Here is a 19,635-nt window from a genome sequence, read left to right on the forward strand (position 1 = left end):
AGTTGATGACCTTTCACCACAGATTGACATGAATTTGAATCGACAAATTACCCAAGATAATGATAGTTTTAGCGATTAATTGCACACTGAGTTTCATTTTAGTTGTTGTTCCTTTCCCTTCCTGCTGCTCTGGTATTTCAGTATTTGTGGCCTTTCTTTTAGGAAGCTTCCCAGGATTTGTCCTCAGACGTAGCTCACAGTGAAAGCTCCTCCCCTTCAAATTTATCCATCTGAATCCCAGCAGGAGATGGAACTTCTCAGCCTTCTGGACTGGTGGAGCTCAGGTCCTTGGTGCAGTGTTTGCATCCAAAATTTGATGGTCATTTTCAGATAGTAGCTCATTTCCCCATGAACTATAAGAGTGCCCTGGTGTGTTTAAGGAGAGTGAGATAATGATTCAGGTTTTGTTGCCACCTCTGCAGTGTCTGACGCACCAGTTTGTGCAGGAGGAGAGTGTCTCTGGGGCTGGAGCAGGGCTGGTGAGATTCCTGGTGAACGTAAGGTTCCATGCAGTCCTTGGATCTGCTAAGGCTGCCTTAGGGACCACCAAGTGGTCTGGACCATTGGTCCATTGTTAGAAATCTCTAATTTAAAAGGAGCTAAATATGAAAAGAAAGCAAGAATGAGGGTTGGAATGAGATCTGTGGCGATGAGAGTGAGAACTCGCTCTGTGGTGATGGACAAATCTTCTGCCAGACAAGAAGGATCTGAGGACAAAGCTTTGCTTCGTGCCTGCACAGCTCCCAGTACAAATGGGTTCCACTTTGCTTTGAAATCAAGTAACTATTTTAACATGCTGCAGAGCCCAAGACAAGCTCCAGGGAATAGAGACATTCACTTGGACTCTCCACCGTGCTAATGTGAATACGTGGCTTTGAGATTGGAGCTGGCTCATGCCTGGATGTCTCCAAGCGTAGCAGAGTCAGCTCGTGTCTGGCTGGGGATGACCCTTAGCAACCTAGTGAACCCTGAGAAATCCTGGAGGGCTCACAGCACAGAATGTAATGCTTTAATTCTCCCTCTCCTCCAGCAGCTTTGGGGATGCATGAGTAAAAGAATTTTTTTCTGAGGTCTTAGGCATTGTAAAAGACCTGTGATAAGCAGTCTGTGAAGAGCTCAGATGAAGGAGCAGGGAGTCCTATTGATGACCCTGAGAGAAGAAGACACTCATGATTAACCTTATGCATCATAGAGCATTGCACGTCATGCTAATTAGGACCATTTCCCTCTTTTTGACTGGCCCTCTTGATGAAAACAGCTCATCTTTCAGTTCCACGTGGTGACTCCATGCAAGTTCCAGCCCTGAAGAGCACCAGTGAAGGCATTTAAGGGGCTTCTGTGACATTGGAATGCAACTTTTGCTTTTAGCTCAGCTAAAGTCTTGCTCCTTAAATTTAGACATCTACAAATGCTGTCTTCCATCAGCAGAGGACCTGGTGATGGAAACCTAGAGGAAATGGAGGCCCAAAGGAGATGGAAGCCAGAGGAAAACTCTTCATCATTATTAATGTCTGGTAGCATACACACATAGGAAGCAAATTCCCCCAAAATTCCTAACTACAGAAGGGTGAAGCCGTTCAGGGAACTGCAATTTGCACCTTTGTACAAGCTGGGAAGTGAAGCACAAACTGTGGCCAAAGTTGCAGCATAATCACTGGCTTTTCTGCCTCAGCCTAGACAACCTGTGCCCAGGCAGAGGTTTCTGATGGTTGTGTCTTTGAGAAAAGCCATGACAAAGAAATTATTTCTGGGGCTACAAGGTTTTGAGGTGTGAGATTTAGGCTCCCACCTAACATGAGAGGCTGGCGTGCATGGATGCTCCCAGAATGTGGGCAGAAAAATTTTAGTAATAACTGGGCCTTTTTTATTTCTTTTATAATCTGGCAAGCCATGTAGGGAAGGAGGTTTTGACATCATTCCACCAGGATCAGTAGGGATGGTTTGCTTTTAATGATCTAGGCAGCGAGACAGACCATCTGCTGATGTAAATCGGAACAGCTCCGTCGCCTGAAGTTATGTTACACTAATTTAAATCAGCCCATCATTTCCAAGACAAACCAACTACCTTTCACTGCCTTCCCCCACTGAGTGCCAGGTCCAAAGCACGTTAAACCCAGGTACAACCTCATGGTGGAGGAACCACCCTGCAAACCTGTGCTCCCCATCCACTCACCCAAAAACCCGGTCCAAGCCTTCTGCTCACAGGCTTCCTCTGACCCTCCCACCCTTGGAGGGAAAGCCCCAGGAGAAGAGGAGGGTAAGGCAAGCACCTCCAAAAGGTGACAGACTTGGAGGGCCAAGCATGCCATTTGTTTCCTCATTTCAGGAACCAAAACCTGGCAAAGGGAAGTAGAGTAAGGTCTCTTTTTCCATCTGCTGCGCTGGCATTGCTCTGGAGGTCACTGCTGGGGACTGAGGTCCTTGCTGGGCCCCATCTGCCTTCTCTTGGCTCCCTCATTTATGCCCACTTGGGCCTCTGACATTCTACTCTGTTTTTCTTTCCTTGAAAATGGATCGGGAATTGGGAGCCGCTGCGCAGGAACGCGCCTGTTCCCCATTACAGCTCCACCGGGGCTGTAACACGATCGTGCCTGCTCCATACCCACACAGATATTTATTTATCCATACAGCCTTTCTCCTTGTTTTCATTAAGTTAGGCAGAAAAGGTTAATCTTTCTTCTGCTAAAGCTTCAAAACCAACCAAACTAAATAAAATATGATTTCTTTCATTTCTTTTTTAAAGGACACTCTCGCTCTTTCCCCCCCACCCCCCTTAAGTACCAGAATGAGGTCACAGTCAGAGATGCCACAAGAGTAAATTGAAAACAGGTTGAAAAAAAGCAAAGAGGAGAAAGACAGGGAGAGCAAACCACAATCAGGGGAAAACGCCTGGTAACGTTGCAGGGTTGGTTTCATCCAACCCAGTAAAGAAGCTGTCAAGACAGAGACATTGGTGCCTTCCTACTTTCCCCTTTGTGCTCTTTCTAGGAATCTTGAAGGTGAATGGCAGCAGGGAGGTCTCCTCTTGTCTTAATTTCCACTTTGCTTTGCAGCGCCTGGGTTTTCTCTGTGCTGCTCTTGGCACAGGGACATGGGCTGAAGGTGTGGGAATGCCTGCGAGGGTCCCCGAGCTTCCTTTTGCTCCTCCAGCCTCCTGGAGGCTCCTGGCCTGGCTCTCTTGTTTAGTCTGGTTGAACTCAGCGCCATAGCTCACGCTGGCCTCGCTGGGATGGTTGGTGGGTGATTCATCCAGCCTGCTGTCCGCAACTGCTGGGCACTGGCACGGCCACAGTGGAAGGACTGAGGCAGACTGAGGCTGCTGGATGCTGTGTATGAGTGCTCTGAGCCTGCTCCCAGCCGTTTTCATTCCTCAGCCCCCGTTCCTGCCCCTCTGAGCCTCCCGCCATGAGAAATGTGCTCTCTGGAGAGCTCATGGCCAGCTCAGCCTTGCAGACAGGCAGCTGAGCTGGGGATGTCCTCCTCCTCCTCATCCTCCTCCTCCTCCTCCTTCTCCTCCAGAGATGGAATTGAGTTCCTGGGTGGTTATCCCAGAGTGCCACCAGTGGGATGACCCCTGGCTATGCCTGCTGTGGGTAGGAGAAGTCAGCAAAGCTTCCCAGAATGGGAATTCCTCCACAAGCTCCAAGTTTGCTGATATTTTCCTGTTTTAAGGAGAGCCACATCACCAGAGTCAGTGTAAAAGATGCTTAGAAAACCAAAAAGAGGAGATTTGCCAAACTCCACAGCCATGCCTGTGGATGAGGATGAGGCAGTAACAAGGGATTGCACTGGGGAGAGAAGGGAAATGCCACCTGCATCTTCCTGAAAGTTATTAGTAGAGCAGAGATGGATTTTCAAAAGCCGCTTGGGGAAGTGGATGGTTTGGGCAGATCAGCCCTGGGAAGGCATGGAAATGAGGAGAATAAAGTCTTGCAAGGATATTAACTCCTTGCACTTAGAAGTGTCAGCATCCAATTGCTGAGCACAAATGTCCGTAATTTGTAATCAGTGAGCAGCAAGTGACAGTTTTTGCTCTGTGCACAGCATTTTCCATAGTGATATTGAGCTCTGCTCTGGGTTTTTACTACTGAGAAGTGAACACAGGTGAGGCATTCTCAGAGGAGCCAGTTATTTGTCCTTGATATCTGTAACAGCTTATTGCTTTATTTAGTGTGACATCAATTATTTATTACTATTAATGAAGGACACAGATGTCTGTCTGGTCAATAAAATATCTCCTAGTCCACAGAGATGATCTACTGAGCTATCATTTACTCTGCAGAGAACCTTTGGATTCTTTCTGAAATTTAATAACGTGAGCAAAGATCCTCAGGCAATCTAGAAGCTTGTGCTTCAGGGCTGCTTTGGGAGGCTGAAATCCTTCTTTATATTTGCTGGTGGGATGTGTGAGAACACAAGTCCAGATGGGAAAAAAGAAGCCCCTTTGCTTTCCATCACAAGCTACTTATCCATGTAATCCCTTTTATAAAGTGATCAAACTCCTTCCTAAAAGATGGTTGGTTTATTTGCCCTTTGCAGGAGTAGACCAACCATTTATCCATGTCTAATTTACTTTGTCTTGCTGTTACTGTCCATTAACCTAACTATTTCTTTTCCAGCTGAGTGCCTGCCTTGTTCATGTGTTCACAGTCGTGTGTCTCTATTTGGCCTTTTTTCCCCCTGTTTTTATTGGTAAATTTGGGCTCTTTGTTCTTTCCCTGTGAAATCTTCTCTCCTGCTTTTCCTGTGCCTTGGTCTTGAGTGCAGTTGAGGAATGCTGTGCACTTAGTTCTCACCTGGCCTCATGCAGGTGAGTCAGTGTTCTTCTGCTGCTACATGATCACAGGATCACTTTTTCTTGGTAGGGCAACATTAGTGTTCAATCAAGTGGCCCAAGTACACAAAGCCCGGTTGGACAAGGGCTTGGAGAAACCTGGTCCAGTGGAAGGTCCCTGCTTGTGGCTGGAGGTGAAGTGAAAGGAGATACCTTTCTTGTCTCTTCCAATCCAAACCATTTATGATAACTCTTTCTCTATTCCACCAAAAGCAGAATGCTGCTTTAGCTCTGTTCCACTGACAAGGTCCCATCTCAGTTTTGATCTAGGGAACAACTTTTCTGCTCCTAAGGAACACACAGGAAATGTCATTCCAGCTGCTCTCAGAGCACTGAGGACTGCATGGTCCCTGCCTTCTCTTTTGTGAGATGAACAAACACAGTCCCCATGTGCTCTGCTCTGCCCAGGGGAGAGCTCAGAATAGCAGCTCCCTGTGCTGGCTGCAGACTGACAGCTCTGGGTAGGTGGCTTGTCCCCAAGCTGTCCCTTGCCTGTCTTTGCTCCGTGGTTTGTGCAGTCTGGCACCATCAGTGATCTCACTGCTGCTTGTACAGGTACAGAACTCCCAGCCTTGGGGCTGAGGTTCTAGCATCTTCGTTAGCATCTATTTTGCTGTTTTCATAACCTCTTTGCTTTGCAGAGCCAATAAGAGGGGAGAGTTCCCCAGAAGTTCAGGATTGAGCAAAAAGCACTCTCTTGCTTTGTGGATTTTATTGCAAGGGTTTTGGCTCAAGCCAAGTGGAGATGCTGTTGGCAGACCCTTAAATCTTCATTTCCTCCAGTGCAGAGGGACAGAAATGCACTCCACTGCCGGGGCAGGTCTGATCCCTGGCAAACCAGACCACTGTGGGAAGCAGCTGCTGCTGTGTGTCAGGGCATTGCGCCCTGCCAGCCTTTCCCTCAAAACTGCCCAGAAAGACCATGGAAGATGAGCTTTCAGATGTTAGTGCATGTCCTAGAGAAAGCTGGCTGTGCAATTTTAATTGTAGAATGGTCTGTGTTGGAAAAGACCTGAAAGATCTCATTCCAACCTCCCTGTTGTGGGCCTATCCTGCCCTTCCTCTAGTCCAGGTTGCTCCAAGACACGTCCAACCTGGCCTTAATACATTTATCAATTTAGTGGTTGCACATGACATTTTCCAACTCATTTCCAGTCTCCTGCAAGTCTGGTTCCATCGTCTCCCTGTCTCAGCCCACTCCATCTCTTGTGCTCCCTGGCAGATATTTCCTGGCTGATACTCTACCTGGGGACTGCCCAGTCCAAATCTCCCCTTGTCCTTGCTCAGCTCTCACTGCAATCTCTGCCCAGCTATTTTCTTTCCTAGCTCTCATCAGCTGCTTAGAGGAAGGTGTGAGATCCCACAGCCTTCATCCATGGGATGATCTGTCCCTCTATGAAACTTCTTTCTGGTCAGAAGGGAAGTTGCTTAGGGCTGGAAGAGCCTTAAAGCCCCTTGCTCTACTTAGAACAACACATTCTGGTCCTACTTCTTTGTTGGTGATTCATCAGGTTTGTAAGTCACAGCAGAGTCTGTTCTCAATGACTCCTGGTGACAGGGAGTTCCCCATCCAGCCCAGCTTCATAGGAAAAGGGATGGAAATGAAAATTGGAAATGAGTAATAGGGGTTTGTTTGTTTGCTTAAATCATAAAACAGAGCTGAGGGACTTGCTGAATGCTGGGCAGCGCTCGTGACTTCCAGGCAGAGATTTTCCTGCTGCCAACTCAACCTGCCTGTTGAGTTGTCTTGGGATTTGGGACAGACCTGCGTCCAGGAGCTGGGTTGAGCTACAGAGGCCGATGACAGAGCTGCCTGAAAAAAAGTTTAGAAAGAACAAGTTGTGCTGGGAGCATTAAAATGAATAATTAAGGCTTGGATTCCTTCAGGGAGGAAAAGAATTTATTGCTGCTCTTTTCTCTAGCCAAGGGGGACATTTGTTAGTGAGTTGTGTATTTTCAGACAAGACACAAATGCAGTTTAGGGGGCTGGGGATGAGGGGATTTTTTTCTTCTACCTGGATAATTCAGCTTCACAGTGGGATGTTCTGGGCTGGTTATACCACTGGTTGTTCCTTAGGGTCTGTACCAAGAACCTGGACTGGTGCTTCATTTCAGTACTCCTCAATCACTTTTGCCTTTAGAAAAACAAAGTGCTGAGAAGGGAATTCTCCTCCTCCCTCTGCTGCGATGTCTTGACATTTCCACATGCACAAGGTGCCCAGCACAGCAGTCTGGGCCCAGGTTGGCTTACACCAGCAGAACTATCACCTACAGCAGCCTTTGCTCCAATTCCCATCCCTGGGAATAGGGCACAGCCTGGGCAGCTGCTCTGCCTTATTTTCCTCCGTGGTACCTCAGGCTTTCAGTTACACCAGTGTGAAATGGGAATTAAATGCAATGAGCTCTAACCAATAGACAGGCTGCCCACTGCGAGGAGACAGGTTGCACAGCAGTGGACAGTCATGCCCAGAAACCTGAATAAATGGAGCGTTTTCAGTTTCAGCTGGGTCATGATCTAAGTGTTTAATAGGCTTTATAAACCAGAAGACCAAAGGGAAAGGTTTTTCAGTATTTTTAATTAGTGGTTTTTTTCTTTGAATGCTTGTAAAGAAGTGTATTTCAGTGCAACTGAAGGAGCTCCAGTCAGAGCTCCAGGAGCTGGCAGAGTGCAGATGAAAGGGAATGCAAAGCTACTGGCTGTCACTGAATTAAAAAAAAATAATAATAATAAATCCATCACATTGAGAGCAATTCCACCCAAGCACGAAAAATATCTTTTTAGCTGTTAGTCCAACATAGCAGAAACACCTTTTGCTGTGACAGGAAATTTTTGGAAAAAGCCATGCCCTATTTAAGAGCTGGGCATGCTTCAAGGGCAGGAGATCCTGTTCAGCCAGGCTTCCAGATCTTCTGTAGCTAGCCCACCTCTGGATGGTGGCTCTGCCTGCAGTGAGCACACAATCCCCTCTGTGCTGGGACTGCAGCTGGCCAAGCAGTGACTTAGCCCCTGTCCGCATTCCTGCAAAGGGTCCCTGCTACAGCTCATGGCCCAGGTGTGTTTCCTACTGCCTTTGTCACAGTGACATTCTCCATACAGACCTGGAACATTCCACAGCTAGCTCAAGTTTGTTGGTTGTGTGTCCTGCATAGAGACCTTCCTACAGTGATTTTTAAGTGGTCAGCAGTAATTGTATATCTGTACTGATGTTCTGGTCCTGCTCCTCTCTTCCCTCTGCAGGAGAATCCTTGAGCTTTGCGGATGATTTGCTCTCTGGCCTTGCAACCTCCTGTGTGGCAGCGGGTCGGAGCCACGGAGATGTCCCAGAAACCAGCCTCTATTCAGTCATTTTCAAGTGCCTGGAACCAGATGGTCTGTACAAGTAAGGAGAGATGTGGGGAGCTGCCAGGGGCAAGGAGGGATCTCCACTGCTGTTATTGAATTGTTATTGGCCTTTCTGGTCAGCACTGTGTTACACCAGATGTGAGGCAAAGGGTCAGACTCTTCCTGTTGCTTTGGGTGTTACACACAGCTGGCGAAATGGAAAACCCGTGACCACCAGTACAGTGCTGGAGGAACTGGGAGTCGTGGGACACTCCAGTGTAACACCTACTTTCAGTATTCTGGGTTTCCAGGCTGTGCTGGTGGGCAGGGTTGTCTCTCATGGATGAACTGATGTGGTCAGACTGGAGCACGTTGCCAAGTGCCTGCTGGGATGAAATAGATGTCAAAAAAGTGACAGGTGTTTATAAGTTGCTGTTTCTCTTAGGACATACTTCAGATCAGAGAGATACCAAATCCTTCTGCCTGCCACCCACATATTGTGGACACTTCACTCTTCTGAGACACTTTTTAGGGGTTGAATTTTCTGTTTGAATCTTGTGGATTAATTAGTTTCCACAGCAAAGGGATAATGTCAAGATCTGAATTTTAACTTCTCCTTTAGTATCATTTAGACAGGGTCTGGGCTTTTCAACCTGGCTCATTAGCTAGGGCATCCTCTGTCTTTAAAGGAGTATCAGGAGTCAGATCAGTAAGAGAGGAAAAATAGAGCAAAGAGGCAAGGAGACAGAGGAGAGACAGAGTAAGCAAGAGAGAAACACCCAGGGCTTAATGTCAGAGCGACTGCAATAATTAAAACACATTTTGTAGTGAGTAATGAAACTTTTTATGGGACCACAAAAGCATTTAAAGCGAGAGCTGGCAAATAGTCTGTCAGCGAGAACTTTTTAAGACCTTGATTAATACTTTCCCTCCACCGCCCCCCAGTTAAGTATGTTGACAGCCTCCAAAGCCTTTATTGCACATCCCTGGAGCAGGGCTGTCTCCAGGAGCGGGCTACAAGTGATACCTCTTGCCATTTTTTAATATCAGATATTTTCTTGTTAAATATCTATAATGCATAAAGATAATTATTTATATCTCTGGGAACAGGGCTGCTCTGAAAAAGTGCCAGGGAGAGGCTGGAGCAACCACAGAGCTTGCTAATAACCCAACACCCATAAAACTGGCCTGTTGTGAGCTCTCAGCTCCCAGCTGCCAGGGGCACTGGGAGAGGGAAGAGCCACTGGTTTTGATGGAGGCTGCTGCCGTGGTGAGCACAGGGAGCAGGGAGCCAGCAGGTCTGGCTCTTGGACAGCCTGGACTGCCAAAGTCATCTTCCCCTTCTGCCAGGCAGGGGTAATTACACTCACCCGTCGCTTCAGGGGCTCTGTGATTTCATTCCTGGTGTCTGCAAAGGGCTGGGAGAGCCTTGGGTGGAAGGCAGAGGGCTTTGTCCAAGGTTTTGTCATCCCTGTGGTCAAAGCCAGGCTTCTGCTTCCCAGCCCTGAGGCGCATTGCCATGGAGGTGGTCAGCAGGCTGGCAGTGCCCTGTGTCCTAGGGGTGGCTCCTGCTCTGTGGGTGCCCCTGGGCAAGGGACAGCAGCTTTTTGTGGGGAGTCACAGCTGCAGGCAGCCAGCAGGCAGCAGGCCCCTGGCACCAGGGAGCTCTGGAGCTCATCCTGTGTGGGGACAGGCCCCAGGATGACACACAGCTCTGGCCATGTCCCACAGCTAATGCTCAGCAGGGCTTGGCTCTCGGCTCTCGGGGTGGTGCACACAGCACACGTGGATGGGCACATGTTCATCTGGGCATCTCTGGGGCACAGACCCACATTCCTTGGCATCCAAAATAATTCCATGTGTGCACACCATAGCATCCCCTCCTCTCTGGCTGCTGCTGCCTGCTCCAGCACCTGGCAGGGACTGATGTCCCCCTGCTCCACGCTGGGCATGAGCTGCTGTGGGTCCTGTCTGCCCAGCCCTTGCTCCAGCCTGGGCCCTGCCCAGCATGTTTACTGAGCATTCTCAGATACACCGGCACCCCCATTAAATATTCCTCTGCTCAGATGTCCACACGGTTGCAACACAGAGTGAGGAAAGCCAGAGCAGTGAAATGTGAGGCTAACGCTGCTCTGCGCCCGCACAGACAGAACAACAACACAAACACGGACACGGGGTCATTTCTTAAATTGAATTTCTTCTGCTTGTTTCATTTGTTTCTGTGGAAAAATAGCTATCTATAATAGCTCTAGGCTGGGTATAATCCTGATTATAGCCACTTGCAGGGCCCTGTGCTGTTCTCTAAACTGGGAGGTAAGCACAGAGTCTGAGGCATCAGAGCTCTTCAAAAACAAATTATCTGCTTCTGCAGTAGTCTGAGGGTATCAGATAACCTTAGCAAAGGGACTGGGAGATCATGGAAGTCTCTTCTGCCCTGTAAATTTGTTGAACATCCTGTCCCTTTTCTTCTGTAGTACCTACAGCAATTACACTCTGCTGTGGACCATTCATTTGGAGTATGACCAGCCTGAGATCAAAGCTGGGCTGGAGTATGAAAACAAACCCAAAAAATGTTCTACAAGCAAACAAATAAACAAAGTCTGATTGATTCCTTTGCTTTTGAGACTTCTGTAATTCCAAAACATAAATGAACAAAAGGAGAACTAATTTCTTTGTCCTTTGCAGTTTCAGTCTGACGAAAATATGTTGCCTGTCAGCCCTTTTCTTCTCCTTGCCTTTAAAACACTGGAGTTAAGATTCCAGTCCCTGCCTAGAGGGTGTTCCAGGGAAAGTAGATCATGTCAACAAAGACACATGCTCCAAAGACTCATGTACACGTGTGGACACCCGTGCCAGTCTGCCACACATAGATACCCATCCATGGAAATCCATGCTGCATTCATGGGAATGTACTCCCATGGACCTACACGGGGATACTGAGGATGGTCCTTGAAGACTGCTGAGTTTTGTTGCAGTTTTTAAAAAGCAAAAATCTTATGTTCTTGTGAAATGGAGAAGGGATTGCTCTCCCCAGAGGTCAGCTAGACAAGAGCTGTCTGTCAAGCTTCTTCCCAGGTGGATCTGGAAGAGGATGAGGTGAGGAGGGCAGAGGGAGAGATGTCGATGTGTCTGTGAAGTGCTCACCTTGCATGGACCAGCCAACCTGGACAGCAGCCAGTGCCACTCACACGGGTGGTTTGGGAGCCTTGGGAGCACCAGACGTTGACAGGCAGCTTGTGATGAACCAAAACCAAAACAACAGTGAGGAGAAAGGGCTCTGGCTTGTCTCAGAGATCAAACTCAGTTTGGAGGACTGAGCACCCCACCAACCCATTCGATCTCTTCACTGAGGAGGCATGAGATTCCCCTGGGCACCCCACAGCCTTTCTGAGCCTTCAGCCCAGCTCATCCATCTCAGCTCTCACCCCACTGCTCAGGCACTGCCTGTGGATGCCTCATGGCTGAGCTGTACCTGCTTGGCTACCAGGGGGCAGCTTTGCCAGCCCAGCACGTTCACTTCAGACACTTGGGGAGACACCAAGTATCCCTCAGCCAAAAAGGGAGATTCTGGACAGGGAGATGAGAACCCCCTCCAGCTCCTCAATGGAGCTGCAGTGCAAACACACCAACTTCTTCCCTGCGCCACAGATACTATAATTATAGATTAGATTAAATCCCAATGTTTCACTTTATTTACATTCCTGACCTAGCCTATTCATTTCCAGTGTTTGTGCCAAGAATCAGCACAAAATTTACTGGAAATAATATGGAAGTCATCAGGATTCCTTCCAGAGCCTTTCCTTGGAGTGTGTTCATATGCTGTGAAGAAGTCTTGACTTTACATTCCCTTTGCTGGCTCAGATGGGGTTTCCCCAGAGTGATCATGAACCAGCCCAAAGGATCTGGGAGAGCACGTTTCAGGGGTGTTGGAAAGGTGGAAACCTCTTCCTAGGGACTGAAGATTCAGGACTGCTGTTGAAGGGGAGGGGATTCAGTCAGAGCTCAGAATGACAACACGAGGCCAGGGCCCACCAAGTCCTGCCCAGGCAGTGTCACCCTCTGTAGGGTCTGCAGGCCATCGACAACGTGTCCAGGCTCAGCTTGGGATGACATGGAACATCCCTTTTGTGGTGAGCTTAATGAAGAAAGCAGAGGTGTGGAGCAGGGAGAACCCATGGGAGCACGGAGAGGCAGCGGCTGCAATCCCACAGGCTGAACGTGCTGAAGGAGCTGGCTCAGAGCAGGGCTGATTAATGCAGAGTGACCTCTGCCGTGTGCATGGCTGGGATAAAAAGTGGAACGGAAAACCCTTGGTGCTCAGGAGTGTGTTAATGCTGGCAGCAGTCCCCTGCTCCTTATATGATGCTAATTGTTGTTGTTGGTCTTTGGTCAGGAAGACACGTGAACGAGCGCTGCAGCAATCGGAGACAGATCCCAAATAGCTCAGTGGCATGGGTTAAAACACATCTGTTATAGCCCTTGGCCGGGTCCCCTGTGTGCACAGGAGCTGTGCTGCTTCATTGAATCCACCTCTCCCATCCCACGTGCTCTCCAGCTTCCCAAAGCCCAGCAGTGCATGGCTGTAGTTTCTCCTCAGGCATTCCTGGCTTGCGGAAGCTCAGACAAGGCAAATCAGGAGCTGAACAAGCGTTTGCTAAAGCCTGGGCTCCAAACGCAGGCTCCTTCTTTCTCAGCACTTTGGGGTTGTGGCAGAGCCAGGCTGCCCAAATGCTGCCTCAGGTGTGTGGTTGTTTTTTGCTGAAGTGAGTCCAGCACGGAAGCCTCTGGGCTCACCTGGGCTGTGTGTGGATCACTGGCTTGCAGGGGGATTGGCCCCACGAAACATGGTCTGTACAGGGAGGTCGGGGGCTCAGCAGGAGGGTATGACACCTCTGCACTGATTTTCATGAAGTCCCATTATGGAGGTGGGTTGGGCTCCTGCTGAGGTTCCAGCATCAGGAGGATACACATCTAAAGACCACAGAGAATTCATTCATTTTTTTCATGGCCAGTCAAATCTGGGGGCTTTTCCCAACTTCACCATTTACTCTGCTGAGTGTTTTAAGGAGGTCATTTATCTCGCTTCCATCACCACCTGTTTATCTGTGCCCTTTAAAATCTCAGGTTTTCATTTCTCTCGTGCTGTCTTTGTGTGCAGCCTGGCCTGGGTGGCTCAGACCAAGGCCTCCCCACGTGCTGCTGTGGTTGCTACACTGACTATTTGCCATCAAAAAGTTGGTTTTGTACCTGAATCTTCCTTCTGATCTGTCTCTGCCACCAGGACTCAACCACCTGGGGCAAATCTGGAGTCAGGAGATGCCTTCTCTGACCTCAGTAGAACCTTCCTCTTTAGTATCCGCCAAGTTTATGGGCATCTCACTCCTTTTTGCTGAAAGACCAGGTTTTCCCTCCCAAATTCTCTGCTTCTGCTCATACCTCATGCCACAGAGAGCAACAGAATGTCTTTTGCTGCCTCAAATGGCAGTATCCTCTCTGCCCTTTCCTCAGGACAATTAGACTTAAGCAACATTATTTGTTTTGTCCCTAAAAACTGCCAGCATCTAAATCCCAAACCTATCTGGGTCCAGGCCCAGTCACATTGTCCCTCTGGAGATGGCTGGAGGAAGGCTGGAAGTCGTGTAGGGAGGAAAAGGAAGGAGAAGGAGGGATTATTTTGTGGGATATTGCAGCTGGGGGGAGTGTGCCAATATAGGAGTCTTCCTGGGACTGGCAGTGGGGTGGAGAGGAAGATTTTGGCCTCTTTGGCTGTTGATAGACAAATGGATCTTTGCAATTCCACCTTTTTCCCATCAGCAATCCCGTATCACCAACCCCTTTTAGTCACAGACTTGGAGACTATTCTTATTCCTGACTGTGTAGAAACCTAATGCTGCTACACATCCAAGTCTTATCTCATGGACTAATGGGAGAGGGAGTGCAAGAGCTGTGATATAAATATCAACACGGGCGTTGCTGGCTTTGATTTGCTCCGAGCCAGCCAAACCTGCATCGTGCTACTGCCTTGGAGCCATTTGTTTTGTTCATCAGGTCTCCATGGTGCAGAGCACCCTGGTCCTGAAGGCTGGAAAGCTGAGGGCTGTGTTGGTTTGAGTCTCACAGCACAGCTTGAACACACTCCTGTTCCAGGATACCAGGAACACAGGACACACCCTGCTTTTTTTACTCTTGTGGAGAAGAAGGGAGTGAGGAGAAGGGCAAATGTCCTTGTTGGTCATCTCCTAGCAAGGGAAACTGGAAGGGAGAGGTGTGACATGCTTGTAGGTCCTCAGTGATCTAGAGCTAGGCAGCTCATTGCTCCTGGTCACCTCACACACACACTTGCTTCCCTGATCAGGAGTGAGATAAATTTGATTATACAGCAATATGGTTTCTGTTATAAGAAGGGGGAAAAAATACACTGGCTTTCACTAAAAACCCTTGGAGCCAAAGCTTATGTCATGATGTAAAAGTTTCTAAAAGAAAAAAAAGAAGTAGGATGTGTGGGATGCTGGTTTTTCAAGGGGTGCTGGATGGAGGGGCCAGTGGAGTCCTGTTTCTCTTGGATGAAGTTGAGTGTGGAGACACTTCCCTGGCAGGATGGGTGTGAAGGGAGCTCAAAGCTGGGTCACAGGGACATACTTGTCCAAACACCTGAGCAGTGAGCTGGGCTTGGACACATCTTGCCACAGCTCTGGGTTGTCATACCTCTGGATCGGGGTCTGTTGCTTATCTTCCATCTTTTCTCCTCTTGATTTCTGCCAGGAAAACCACAGCCCATAGCAGCAGCAACCTGGAGCATGCCAGTTTTCTCCTTCCCTCCGAGCATCTCCCATTGCCCTGCAGCTGCAGGAGTGGCCTCCCCTCCTAATCTCATTGCACAACCCCAAACAGAAGGCCCTGCCACAGGGCTGGGATATTTTCATGTTTTCCTTCCCATCATTGCAACATCTCAGTCTTCCAGGCTTCCTGGGCAGGGTCTGTGGGGATGTGTCCTGCACACAGGAGGCTTTGCACACCCCAGTTTCTCACATAGGGCAGAGGATGTTGGGGAGGGGGATTTGTCCCCAGGGAACCCACCCCAGGCTGCTGGGGGAACCGCTCAGACAAAGCAACTGAAACCAAAATGCTTCTTCAGTGTTTTGACACGTCACTGCTGATGTAAGGGGGAAGGATTTCAAGCCATTTCAGCTGCCACAAGTTGTACTCTTGGCCCTACATTGCAGGGTGGTCTTTGGCCCTTGTGTCCCTCCCGTCTGAGGCTGAGGGCTGGATGTTTTGTGGTGTTGCATCCCCCATGGGTGCTGCCCTGCTGAGGGCACAGGGGTGGATGGATGAGGACCAGGGTGCATTTCTGTCTGTGCTCTTTAGAGCCTTGGACCTGGGGCTGGGGCATCTCACTTTGCTTGAGGCTCTGTTCCATACCACAGCAGGTACCTTAGTGCTACCCAACAGCCCCATAAACACACCCATCATCCCACAGCCCTCACTCCATAGCCCACGGGTAAAATCATGGCCACATCCTGGTGTAAGTGTCCTCTGGGTGTGCAGGTGGATTTGGAGGTGTTTGGTGGAGCAGTGTGGGATCATGCGGCTGCTTAGACCCACACTGGCAGGTGAAGCAAACAAAGTCTGGGCTTTCCATGTTGCAGCCGAGAGCAGGATGTCTCAAACACTGCTGAAGCCCAGCAAAGTGCTGCACCTGGAGCCCCCCTTGGCATTGCCTCTTGTGCCTCCTTCCCGAGGTGCTGCCACAGGAGTCACTCCTGTGGCTTTTCCATTGTCTATCCAAACCCTCCTGGTCACTGCTCCAGCAGAGCCACCCCAGTGAAGAAGAGCTCCAGAAGAGCCACCCCACCCCACAGCATGAAGCCCACCCCATAGAATGAAGCCCATGGAATGAAGCCCACCCCACAGCATGAAGCCCACCTGCATCACCCCACACACGGCTCCTGAGCTCTTCCAGGCCACCTCCAGCCCTCGGCTCTGTCCCTGCCTCGTACCTGCTGCCCTGCCACAAGCTAAATTGTTTTCCAAGTGGAAACATGAGTTGAAGGATTAACTCCACAAAGGCCTTTCCGTGCAATGCACCGGGATTAAATATTTATGTTGGCAAAAAGCATGTAATGGGCAGCTCCAGATCAGAGATAATGAAATTGAGGTGTGTGGAGAAAGCAGGGGGAGGCAGGGGCTTGCAGGAGCAGACGGGAGAGGGACCCAAGTGGGTTGTAGTATGCGTGCCTGGGCGATTACTTTTGGTTTTATTACTACCCCACCTGTTTGTGGGGGGACCTGAGCTCCAACGCTGCGAGCTCTGCAGCAGACGAGGGAGTGCAGAAATCAGCCATTCCCATTCCTTGTGTGCACACCAGCGTCAGGCAGGAGGAATTTTCACCCAGGTGGCTTTCACTTAGAGCCACCTGAAGTGAGGAAGGGGCAGACACTGTCCTAGAGGAGGTGGCTGGGTGGGGAGTAGGGGTGAGACCCTCTCTGTGTCATCTGCAAATGATGCACAATCCTAAATCATGAATAGCAGTGATAGAGGGTCCCTGGCTCGTCCAGACCACTGCAGTCCAGGTTATTTGCTGGTGACTGTATCGTATCAGGCAGCAATGTGGTTTGGATTACAGGGAGGGTTCCTGATCAGGTCAGGAGAAGGCTCATGAGCATGGGCTGGAAGGTCCATGAGAGGCTCCATGGTGGATGTCAGGGAGGAGCCCTGCCAGGATGGGCAGCAGGGGAGCACAAGGAGAAGTGATGCAGGAGGAAAGACCTTCCTCTGCTGCAGGAGGAAAACAAGGAGTGCCTGCAACGGCAAAAGCCGCCGCTCTTTCTCAACTCATTATTTTTATGAGACAACAACATCTCCCTCTTTCCACCCAACAACAAATCTCGCAGAAGGAGGCACAAGGGGGGTGGGAGCCCGTGGGACCCCGGCCAGTGTCGGGGCCTCCAGGGAGGGATGAAACGAGGCATGAATGGAGTGTCAGCAGAGAATGGGAATGCACTGGCTCCCAGGGCGGCTGTCCTGCGGGGGGTCCCCGCTCACGATGACAGCGCTGCCTCTCATAAACACGCGTTTCCTCATCCCCATTTGTTTCTCTGTCTTGTGCAATCTCTTGTACCAGACAGGAATGGGAGTGAGTCCCACTGGTACGTGAATGTGTTACAAAAAACCTTCCCACCCTGCCACCAACGAAGTACTGAGAAAGTACAAGGGGGTTTAAAAGGAACAAAAAAAAAAAAAAAAAAAAAAAAAAAAGAGAGAGAGAGAGAGAGAAAGAGAGAAAGAAAAGAAAGACGGGGCAGCTGGATGGATTGCTACTGGGCATGACTTATTGTTCTGAGTGTAAACTCAAGGGCATGGCTGTACTTGTAGTTTGCAGCATCAACCAGCACTCAGAAGCCCCACTGCACTTGGTGCTCTGCATCCCTCTGGGAAATGGATGCTCCTTCCCCAGATAATTTTCCTGGGTGGAAAACTTGTGACAAAAATAGAGGCGAAGTAACTTGACTGAGACCACATAGTGCTGAAATCAACAGATATCCCAGCTCCAGCCTGCCCAACACCATTCCTTGTGCTGAGTTGTTTCACTTGGGGAGTGTGAGCAGCGCTGCTGCTGCCAGTCCCTGGGCATGGAGCAGGCTGCCCTTCCCAATCCACACTGCTGGGACAGAGCACACCCGGGGTCAGGTGTGACATGAGAACAAGGGCAAGTCCCACCATGAAACATCTCCTGGGCTGGTGGTGGAGGTTAGAACGTTTCCTGGATGGGGGCTGCTGGAGCAGGGATGGAGGATCAGCTGTAGTTGCAGAGGAAGAAGTGCTGCAGGGAGTTGCAATCCTTCCCTGCAGAGTGAAAAACAAGGGAAGAAACCTGCAGAGAGCGATGCCTCTGGAGCAGCATTTGCAGGAGAGCAGGGCTGGCTCCACACCTCTGGAAGCTCCCGAGTACAGTCACTGCAATGACAATGTCCTGTGGCACAGGACAGCAGGTCTCCAGTCCTGGCTTCTGGGGTAGCAGGGCTCTGGCTCTGGACTGGTTGGCTGTATAGCCATCATTTCAATAAAGAAATGATTAAAAGAGGGTGGGGAAGGGGGAAAGAAAACCCCAAAACATCTGTTTTACTTCAAATCAGGGAAGATTCCTTTGCTTGCAAGGAATGTGTAAATCACGCCGGGCTGGGAGATGTGCATAACCCTGCCTGAAAGCTCCTCTGCACTTCAAAAGAATTCTAACATGCTAACTGGGATTTTGTTTTTATTATTTGTTTTAGGCCCCCCTGCCCCCCCCATCCTGCCCTCCACCCTCCCTGTCTGCCTGCTGGAGCTGTGAGAATCTCCTGCCCTCTGCCAGTTCTTGCCCTGTGCCCCTGGATTTGGGGGCCTTGGGGCACAGGGACAGCGGGCATGCAGCTCTGGCTGGCATCCTTCTGGCTGGCACACAGCAGCCCTGCCTGCCACCACCTCCATGCCAACATTGAGGCCAGAGCAGGGCCCCATTGGCTGCCCTTGAGCTCCCAGAGCCCAGCTGGAGTTTGTCTTATTGGGATCCTGCCTGGGATGCTCAGAGGGTCCCCCGCTCCCATTCTTGCTGGGCTTTGTTCTGCACTGCTGCCTGTGGAAGGTGAAGCCAGGGCTGGCCAGCAGAGCTGGGGACAAACCCAGTGGAGACAGAGCAAGAGCTCTGCCCTCAGGAGTGCACAGCCACCTCCCTGTGCCAGCTCTCTGGGGTGACTGTCCCTCAGGCCGAGGACAAGCTCTGCTCCCTGTGGTCAGTGCAGCTCTTTCCTTCCTTCTGAAAGCAGGGGGCCCTACTCTGGTGGCTTTTATAGGAACGGCCATCGACTTGCTCACTTTGGACCACCCACTGCTCCTCAGATGACACTGCCTTTTGAAGTCACTACCAGCCCGGGCTGGATTTCAACCAGCAGTCCAGATGGAAGCCAAGCCCCCAGGAGAATGAGAACAAGCCCTACCAAGGGGATCTCCAGGGGTAGCAAGCTGTGGAGTGTCTGGTTCTTGTTTAGAGGGACTGTGAGGCTGGGAGAGACAAAGATTTCCCAATTTGCCAGGGGTCACAACCTTCCTCTCGCCTGTGTCCCCAGGGCTGGTGATGGCCAAGCTCTGCAGAGTGTTGGTAGGTTGAGCAGCAGGGATGGTTAGCTGTGAACATTCCCATTGTGGAGCTCCCTGCAGGGGTCCAGGGCTTTGCTTGTCTCTCCTTTCTCCTTGGCACATCTGGAGGAAGATCATTCATTCTCTCCCTCCTACTGAATATTTATTCCCTCTCTCCTGCTCAGCCCCTGCAGCCACAGCCACCCCGAACACTGCTGTCTCTTCATGAAGGAGGATGGCAGCCATCCCATAGTGGCCCAAGGAAGGTCCTGAAGGGATGTGTCACTCTTGGGATAACCCACCTGGCACACAGGACTAATGCTGTGAGATAAGGCTCAAATCCACTCACCCACACATCAGTGC

General features: G+C 50.0%; 1 protein-coding gene across 1 annotated transcript in view; it reads left to right on the forward strand.

The window, feature by feature from the left end:
• ASTN2 (astrotactin 2) overlaps window positions 1–19,635 on the forward strand; it is a 317,145-nt gene that overhangs the window by 280,660 nt on the left and 16,850 nt on the right. The window contains exon 20 of the mRNA XM_066332467.1: window positions 8,073–8,214. Coding sequence (XP_066188564.1) covers window positions 8,073–8,214 — 142 coding nt within the window. The remainder of the gene's footprint in view (window positions 1–8,072; window positions 8,215–19,635) is intronic.

This window comes from Sylvia atricapilla, chromosome 19, assembly GCF_009819655.1.
Source record: "Sylvia atricapilla isolate bSylAtr1 chromosome 19, bSylAtr1.pri, whole genome shotgun sequence".
Taxonomy (NCBI): domain Eukaryota; kingdom Metazoa; phylum Chordata; class Aves; order Passeriformes; family Sylviidae; genus Sylvia; species Sylvia atricapilla.